This window comes from Branchiostoma floridae, chromosome 7 (assembly GCF_000003815.2).
Source record: "Branchiostoma floridae strain S238N-H82 chromosome 7, Bfl_VNyyK, whole genome shotgun sequence".
Lineage (NCBI taxonomy): Eukaryota > Metazoa > Chordata > Leptocardii > Amphioxiformes > Branchiostomatidae > Branchiostoma > Branchiostoma floridae.
Window position 1 is genome coordinate 15,299,869 of NC_049985.1, and position 9,742 is coordinate 15,309,610.

General features: G+C 43.3%; 2 protein-coding genes across 2 annotated transcripts in view; both read left to right on the plus strand.

Annotated features, from left to right (window-relative positions):
• The first annotated feature begins 250 nt into the window (after positions 1-250).
• Positions 251-3,070, plus strand: LOC118418792. Its single transcript, XM_035824834.1, has 2 exons — positions 251-1,150; positions 2,051-3,070. Exons 1-2 carry the CDS (start codon positions 566-568, stop codon positions 2,444-2,446), a joined length of 981 nt encoding a protein of 326 aa, XP_035680727.1. The 5' UTR covers positions 251-565; the 3' UTR covers positions 2,447-3,070.
• A 3,257-nt stretch (positions 3,071-6,327) lies between these two features.
• LOC118420076 (cilia- and flagella-associated protein 157-like) overlaps positions 6,328-9,742 on the plus strand; it is a 5,840-nt gene continuing 2,425 nt past the window's right edge. The window contains exons 1-5 of the mRNA XM_035826780.1: positions 6,328-6,858; positions 7,333-7,482; positions 7,871-7,992; positions 8,433-8,586; positions 9,211-9,373. Of these exons, the coding sequence (XP_035682673.1) occupies positions 6,683-6,858; positions 7,333-7,482; positions 7,871-7,992; positions 8,433-8,586; positions 9,211-9,373 (765 nt within the window). The 5' untranslated portion in view covers positions 6,328-6,682. The remainder of the gene's footprint in view (positions 6,859-7,332; positions 7,483-7,870; positions 7,993-8,432; positions 8,587-9,210; positions 9,374-9,742) is intronic.

Sequence of the window (9,742 nt, forward strand, 5' to 3'; positions counted from 1 at the left end):
TCCTCCCTACCGACCACCTACTGCTGTAGGGTCGGTCCTGGCCACCTGTCGGTCATCTAGATCAGTTCTCAAAAGTCCTCCGGGTCAGGGGGTTGTTTCAAGTCATCAACATTTTGCACAAACAAAATCTGCATATCAACGCTGGAAATACTGGTGATATTGCCAACACTGTCATTTCTGTTTTGGGACCTATATATAATATATGTCCCATTGACTATCGGAAAAATACCACAAGTATCTCAACGTTTTCTTAGTATTTGTGTTGTTACCATGTTAGAACAAACAGACTTCTTTTCCAAACAAATTTGTCGGACGACCCCAGGTCTTGTTCGGGCGGCCCTGAGTGCTCTTGACTCTAAACGTTACGTACTTATGGAACAAAGCTCCGGGTCATTTTACTAACCTACTTAATGTTGTGTCCTTGCCATGATGTATGACCTATTTTTTCCGCCAGGTCCTTAAGTTTTCATCAAAGTAAATTGACTAAATTGGATCTCCATTCCATTTACTCGCCTTTCACGGGTTCAGTGCCCATCTTGATTTGTCGTTGCCATGGTAACACAAAATGGCTGATGCTGTTGCTATGGTGACATTTTCAGGACCGATCCACGTGAGTGGGGTTTTCCGTCGGACTACGGGGAAACCGCCGGTCACCATGGGCGTGCTGTCGGGCATCAGCGTCGGTGTAGCGGCTTTCCTGATCTCAGCGCTGTTCCTGCAGACGATAGTTGCTCAGGAGGTGACCTACGCGGGCCACCAGGAGGATAACCGGTGCATCTGCACGTTCATCCCGCCGTACCAGCCAGCGGACCACCCTACCGACCACCAGCAGCAGTCGCCCGCCCCCGACCCCTGCCCGCCGCCCCGAGCTGACCCGGACGTGGCGTCCCTTCGTACCAACCTCGCCGTCGTACAGTCGCACCAGCTGGCCAACCGCGAGCAGCTCAACTCGCAGGCTTCGCGGCTGCACAACCTGACGTCCCGGCTGTTTCAGATGGAGGACCGCATGCACGGGACGGAGCGCGTCCAGAGGTCCTGGGACGCCCGCACGGCGACGGTTCAGCAGTCCGCCTCGGAGATGCGCCGCCTCATCAGCCGACAACAGGACACCATCATGTTCCTACGGGCCCGCCTGGATACCATGTTCCAAGTAAGACTTTGGGGGTAAAAGTAACTTTAAAGAAGTGAAGTACAAACATATCTATCAGGCGGGGTTAGAGATGATATTCTACTTGGTGAAAGAACAAAGATCGTAGATTATTCAGTTCAAATAACTATGTTTTAAATCCTAGATTCTATCACCAGAACAAATAGAGAGAACAAATCATAGCAACGTATTTCTTGTATAGCCGTGTGGAACAGCACAATTAACTATCGATTTAAGTCAGATAGTGACTGTTATCTCCTATATAAAAGGACTGTACGTATGTCAGTAGGGAAGGAGTTTAATCTCCGCGATCCGGAAAGCCATCAAATCCCCAAGGCAGCTTTTCCGGCTACGTCACAGAGACTACAATTCTTCAACTGTCATGTAGATTGTGTTGCTATAGTAACAACAACATGTTACGCCAAAGCAATAGAATCATAATTACCTATAATCGATAGTTTCCCCGGAGAGAACACTGCTATATTCATCCCATTATTGTGTCATATGAACAAAGAGGACACAAGAACTTAGCAATAATATTCAAACGTAGGATTGTTGTAGTATTACGTACGAATATCAATTAGTATCTCCAAACAGATCTTTAAGGTCAAATCATGGCTGTTTCTCTCTGGGCCCAAAAACTGACCACACAGCCTACAACCAATGATCACCAATACGATCCTGTGGCCAGACAGAAACCGACACGATTTCACCCCTCACATATCTACTCGAAGATTTGAAAATATATATCGTCTGCAATTCATTCTCCTACGCAGAGGCACCAGCGTCGGTATATACTCCTTCTGGAGACAGGGAGTTTCTACGACACAGATTCATCTCTGCTGTAGAAAAATACTGCTCCATTCACTTATTCATTCCTTCCTTCCTTCATTCAATGCCCAGGAGATGTCCCAGATGCGGGACTTGAACCAGAGGATGATGTTAGAGATCCAGGATGAAGCCGAGAAGAGCGAGAAGAACCGGGACAAGCTCCACAAACTTAGCAGGCGACAAGAAAAGACGGAGGGCGAGGTCAGGGAGTTTCTCTGGGCCATCAGTCAGGTCATGTCCTCCCTAAAGGAAAACGAGAGAAGGAAACTAGCCAAGATGTCCAAGCAGAGGCCCTTGGCTCCTATGATGGAGGATAAGACGACTCCCGAGCCGACGGAGTCTCCGTGGGTGCCTATCAGGACTTCCCCGGCTTGGGAGGAGTCTGTACCGACGCCCAAGCCGAGAAGACGGTCGCTGAAAGTTCGGCATGACAGCCGTGCGGGCCACGGTCACTGGTGGCAGAAATAAGCCTCGGGAGCCTGATATTTGAGGCTAGTTTTGACTGAACATTAGGTAGTTGGTGTATATGGATATCAAAACTCTGCGTGTTTTTATGAAGAGCCCATTTCATCAAGAAATGTAATTCGTAAGAAGCAGAAATGGACATGAAGACTTCACCTTGCTAGTTTTGACTGAATATTGTTGGTGCATATGAATATCAAGACTCTCTCTCTCTCCGTGTACATTTATCAGTCTTTTTTCATGAAGAGCACATTTGATGTATGTAACAGAAATGTACATGAAGACTTCACCTTGCAAACGACACGTGCGAAAATCATTTCAGTTGGTCCAAAAACATGACTTCCCGCCAACCACAAACCCGTAACATCCGTGTCACAGACCAGGGACCCACAAAAAACTTCTAAACCTGCAACACGAATCAACAAAGGTAACGCTTCAGGCCTGCTATAGCTGTTTTCTGTAGAAGAGAGTCCTGGGGGAGTTTGGTACATTTTACGCTGCTGCAAGGTTGGTGGGAAAATGTGCTAAGGGTCAAGACGAGAGGGCGACCTGTGACTCCCCTCTGCGCAGAGGGAACGGAGTATCAAAACAACACCGGGTGTTCTGTCAGCAAGGTTGTCCGGTCACATAGGTCGTGCGATCGTCGTACGATCGCTAACTTCGGGCATTTTGGAGGACAAATATGAACGTCTCCTGCAAAATTCAACTGTCTTGGTACACAAAATGCTGTTTTGGATCCATGTCTGTGGTTGGTTGTGTCACGGCCTGCTTGAAAATTCTATGGCACAAAAATCGTACGACGATCGCACGACCTATGTGACCGGTATGTTTTAGGCTCGTTTTTCTTAGACAGATTATGATATTGTCATGTAAGATTGTCCTATGACAGCTGTGGTCTCAGTGTTGCTGTTTCGTCATTCTGACATGTGTCAAAACTTTCAATCAATCAATCAATCAACTGCTGATATGATACATGTAGACATTTTAGATCATGTTCTGAGTTGAATTGTGGCTTACCAAGACGACGAAAACGCCCAAATTTCTGTGTTAATTTACGAAATTTTTGCTGAAAGAACACACACATTGTAATCGTATGTATACGTTTGATTTAGGGAGCTGGAATAGTATAGAATATGTGAATCAATAGTGCTTATTAGTTAGTTATTGTTGTTCCGTTTATGGTTATATATTTTTGTTCGATTTCTTTATACTTTTAAGCTTGCATTTCTTGTATTATGGAGATATTCTCTATTAGTTAAGATTCTAAGAAAATATATATCGTGAAGTAAGCGACACTTGCAATGGCGTAGTAAGAACAATCGTTCATTCATTTAGAAACAAAGAAAACTTCTGTGTATTGAGGTTGGATGTACGGATAAATAATACGGTTCCTTGTATTCTGGTTATAAACTCGTTTGATTTTTTGTGCCTCAAAGTTTAGCCTATGCAAATACATGCATTGTGAAATAGAAATATATGTAAGGAGGCACTGATATACGTAAATACAAGGTTAAAAGTTGAGGAGGGGTGTCTACCAGTGATGTCTGTAATGTATAACGTGCCGAAAATGACATTGGATTGATGTATCAAAAGCAAGAGAATTGGCCGAAAAAAATGTATCTTATGCTACCGTAGGATCTGCTTGGAGATTAGAAAAAATGGAGCCCAGCAAAGAAATCAAATTGTACCAACCTGTAACAGGGAATGAAAACTGTATCAACTGTTTGTACTAATTGACCTTGACCTAGTGACTTTGAGCCTTGGATCTATTAGCCCGTGTTTGAAGCTAAGACCCATGCTTGCCCTTGTAAACTGTGAAGGTCATTTTAATGACCCTTGACGGTAAATAAACCGTCTTAAGATCAACCTCGTAACCTTGATACCTGACCTTGAAATCTTGAAAGACGCTTTTGACCACAAATCTGATCATAAAATGTACCATACACCCATTAAGGGACATTTTTCTAGCTGAGAGTATCAAATTTCTCCATATGTGCCTGATCGTATACATGACCATTAAAAGGCACTATGCGTTACATTGAACTCGAATAACCTCTGGATCACATGGACCTCATTTTGGGAACTAATCAACTGACCTTTCAGCCCCTGTAAGCCCTGAATGTCCCGCGGGTTCGGAAGGTTGCTGTAAATGGGAAAGTAGAGAATTACACAGAAGACAGGATACATTAGATACGGTATCAGATCTAGGGAACATCGGCGGTGAGATTAGATATCTGTTGCGATGGTGATCAAAACCATAGTAGTAGTAGCCTGCATTCTTTCAACATAGCGGTCACATACGTGGTGCGATCATCGAACGATTTTAATGCCGTAGGATTTTCAAGCAGGTCATGACAGAACAAACCACCGAAATGATCCGAAAAGCAATTTGTGAACCAAGACAGTTGAACTTTACAGGAGACGTACAATTTTGTCCTCCAAAATGCCCGGGCCCGAAGTTTATGATCGTACGACGATCGCACGACGTATGTGACCGCGCCCTTGCCTTCGCCCAAAAGGTTATGTTTCCGGGATCGTTCGTGTGTCTACGTGTCTGCGTGATTGTCCTGATACTTTTTATGTGGGCAGGTATTGATGATACCTCGAAATGTTTCAATGTTGGGCCCCCTAGCCGCTTTCAAAGGTACTGCAGAGGAACGTCAGGTTCTGACATCTCGTTTACGGAGTGTTTTACGAGTGAACCAAGTCGACTTGTACCAGATTGTGATAATTGGGAACAAAAATAGATGAGAAGGAAAAGGCTGGCCTGTTAAACGACTGATTGGGTTCGTCTGTGTTTGTGAACGTTGTCTTCAGGGACACATAATCGCCCCCACTACTATAACTCCAAACTGGCCGAAGACTCCTCCGCCCCTTCAAGACACTCCCTGAACCTTAAACACTAACTTCTTGAGCAGTTCCTTGTTTCTGTTCCCTTCTTACTTTCGTCTGGTGCTCATTAGTACAGAAAATGGACGTAGAGGTCAAAGTGTCACACGGAGTCAAAAACAAACCTTCAACCAAACACAAATAAACTTTTAATAGTTTTTTCCTACAAGTTTTGACCATTATCCTAGCTTGAGCGATAGGAGATTCCTAAAACCTTGACACCGCGTTTTGGCAAAGAAGCCTGTTTTGGACTGATCAATGAATGAATGAATGAATGAAGATAACAAGGAAGAATACAACATTAGACGGGAACAATTGTTGCCGCAATACTTCCTAATATGTCAGTGATGGCCTACAATGATGCGCAAAGTCGATCATTAAACTACGCAATAGTGTCTTTTATGCTTCTGATCTAAGATCATCTAGAATGAGCATCAAATTTCTTTCTGTGACATTCCTTTCAAATGTCGGTTTTGTCTTCATTTTAATCTAACAGAGTTTTCAAAAATCTCTCAGTTCACGTTCATGCAAATCCATTTGAAGAAAGACATACAGACACCATGTTTCTATGCTTGTTTTGTTTTACATGTATGGTGGGCCCCCTTGGAAATCAACTCTCAAGAGTTTCGAGATGAATAAATAGATAAATTTACTCTTATTACAAAAATGTCTTGAGAGTTATGCAATTTTGTAATTCTTTATGATAGCACATACCGTGTTGGGATACATTTTGCGTATAACGAATGCATACTGCACGTATTCTATTGTCATGTAACGACTTATATCGGTTTCACAGATGTTGATGTACTGTGGGAAAATCTTTTTGTCTGACAGAAACCTGTCAAACACATCACAAGAAACATAAAAGAAAACTTCACACGCTCTCTTTCTCTCCACCGCTTTCTTTCTCTCCATACACGTAACGTAATCAAATAGGACACCGCCATCTTTAAATCTGATACTGTTACCTTTTTATCCGCTTGTAACATTGTACCATTTCGGGACATGTAATACAGTAGCGGATACGTCACTTGACGACCATATCTACCGTATACAAACTAGCTCGGTTATCCTATACCTTTCCAAACACCTCCACAGTAGCGTACCACCATCTTGTATCGTCAAACGGTTGTACTACACTTGTACATTTTCGCTGTTTGCGTCTTCCGAATACGTTGTTCTAGGAAACGTAAGATATCCTGGTGGCTTATCGACGTTTGACTAAGTATTTCAGGAGAATAAGATGTAGTTATTAAGAGTTAAGACGTGGAACCATTAACTCTAAGAAGCGTTATACGTCTTGAAACAACTTGGAGCTGGATTCTGAAGACGCTGACTGACACGTGAAGAAAGATGGGAAAGAAGGGAAAAGGAAAAGGGAAGGGGAAGGGAAAGAAGAAGAAGGGGAGTGCGAAGGGCTCGGCGGCGGGGTCTCGGGCTGCCTCGGCGGTGGATGATGGACCCGTGTCCGAGGCGAGGAAGGAGTTTTACCTGATACAGATCAAAGATCTGGAGAGGAAAAAGGAAAGGTGAGCTCGAACACCCATGCCTATCCAATCTTAACTCTTTTATTATTGACTTGACATGTTTATATAGCGACAGTTGTAAGCGAAGCATAACTAGTTCAGGAATCTAAGATTTTTTGTGCTTCGTTGTTGAAGATACAAGTACTGCAGTACGAGGGGGGGGAGGGTTACTGTAGTACAATGTACTTGACTCTTCAGTGATGACTTGTGGCATGGTTGAATCACTAATGAAGAACCCCCTCGTGAGCAGACAGCTAATAATAAGGACATCCAGAATGCACATATATAGTACGTAAAAACACTATGATTATGAAAGAGGGAAATGGTTCTTATATGCATATGACGAACTGTAAGTGTCTGTTTGTTAGTTGGACTAAGGCTAACGTCACATTTCCAAACCGGGGCCCGGCGGGGGGTGGTGGTACTTGTTTCTACACTATTTTCAATCCTGTGTGTGTGTTTTACATTCTTACTTAGACAAGAGCTGAAGGCTAAGGAGCTAGAAGATGCCAACAAAGAGTTTAAGGACCAGTATGACCAGATGTCCAAGGACAAACACGACATCGTCACCTTCCTCAAGCGGACACTACAGGAGCGGGCCGACGAGGTCGGTGACCTTACGGACAGGTAAGATTGGCACCTGTCACGCACTTCATCATATACTTGTAACAGGTGTACCGCACGTGCACATATAAGTTTTTTTTGTTAGTTTCAACTTGCAAATAATGTACTGAAAGACATCCTACAAACTTTCAGTAACTGAATAATATTGTTTAAACGTTCCTTATAGTTTATCCAGAAGGAGCCTGTTATCTAGAAAACATGAGTATCCATAGTAAACTCGTGTGAAGTGTAGCTAGTCAATGTATGTTGGAGGAAAAGAAAACAGTTCGCACTGATACATTTTATCAGATCCTCATAGTTTCAACAGGCACCACTACACCACAAGTCTTTTTCAACTACACAAAAACATATGGAACACCTTTTGTTGAATGGTTGTCCCATTTTGCCCCAGGTTATCAGCCCTGCAGCAAGATAAGGACCAGGAGAAAGAGGCGTATGAAGAAACCATCAAGACGATGAAGGCGGAGTTCCAGGAGACCAAAGACAACCTCAGCACAGAAAACATGAACCTACGTAAGTCTGTGAGAAGTGTGCGTTTGTATGTGTGTGCGTGTGTGTGTGTCTTGAGTGTTTGTCTCTCTCTCTCTCTCTTTCTCTCTCTCTCTCTCTCTCTCTCTCTCTCTCTCTCTCTGTACGCGCTTACAAGTGTGTGCGTGCGTTTATGTGCGTGTGTGCGCGCGCGCGTGTGTGTGTGCGCATCCCCGTCGCATCGAATATACCCTTGGACATCTCTTTCCATTGTAACGTTACACAGATACATTACCTGTCATCTTGATGTCTATAATTGTTTAACGTAACACAGGCTACCTTCCTATGTAGTCCCTACACCTCCCGGTTGTTGAAACATCCGACGGATTCTAATTGTATTTCCCGTAACAGTGTGTGTTTAGTTAAAAACAAAATAGAGATTTTATGGCCATTATCATGATTTTATTATCATTTCCACCTGACAGAACGAGCGCTCGCAGGTCTGGAGGAGTTTAAGATCCAGAGAGAAGACTTGATGAGGAAGTTCGCTATTCTGGAGGAGGATTCCCGGAAACTGCAGGAGGAACATCAGGAGCAGATGTACAAACTGGAGAGGAAGGCCGTGGTGGACAAGGACAGGTCAGAAGTAGTATGTAGTCAGCAGATTGGTACTTTTACTCAGGCGGCTAACAGGCTGATAAGGCATGCTTATAAAAATGAAAAGGACATGCTAATGCTATGCAAATTCTATGCAAATGACATACTAATAAGGACATAAATATACCTTCTGTTTCCAAATAGATGACGTATAATGTGCCTTTTATTTCTAATTTTGGCCATCTTGTTTAGAGTGATTTGACAAGGGAGAGAGCGCAGCTCCTGGTAACTTAAACACTTATCATACTCCCTTTCCACTAAGACGGCGCTCTCACTGCGCTCCCTCTGCGACCTAAATTTTGACATATCGCTCTACGAATTGTATAGAATAGAAACGAATCTTTTACACTTTGTGTGTTTTTCTCGGTCACACTTTTACATTTTGTATGATATACCCAGTGAGAAAGCGAAGGATACACATATCCTATTTAGATCGCAGTGAGAGCGCAGCGCGATCGACGTCTAGTGGAAAGGGGGCCTAGATTACTAACATTTATACTGCTGTACTCTTGCCTCTTATCTTATCTCATTCAGCTATATGCATGCCGTAGTCTGATTTCATACAAATCAAGATGAGAGCTGTAACGGTTGTCTGTTTTTGAACAGGTTAAAAAAGGAGATGGTACTGAAGGTGAACCAGGTAGCGGCGGAGTTTAGGAAGGTTTCTAACAAACAGATGGCGGACACCACCAAACGGACCATCCGGGAGAACGCCTCCATCAACAGTCAACTCACCAAGATGTCGGATAAGACAATGGACATGTTACAGGTCAGGCCAGAAACTTGCACTATCAAAACCATTGTCCTACTGAGCCCGTATATGTACACGTTTCCAGTCAGCTGGATAAACAAGAGAAGAATTTAGCCAAATAGTAGCCTCCATAGCAGGCTTTCTGTGGGCTTTTTTGGGCTCATAATACACTTTTGCTGGCCATTTCTATTTGTACTGGTTGCTCAATGGAGCCCTATGGTGAATGGCATGAAATCAGATATGACCCCAATGAATATTCTTCTAATGCCATTGGAATGTTGCACCTGTAAAAAAAGAATTGTTGCTCTAACTGCACCCAAATCCAGATACAATCCTGAAAATGCATGTAAAATGCTGATATGTCTAAACGTCCTTAGACTTTAGAGA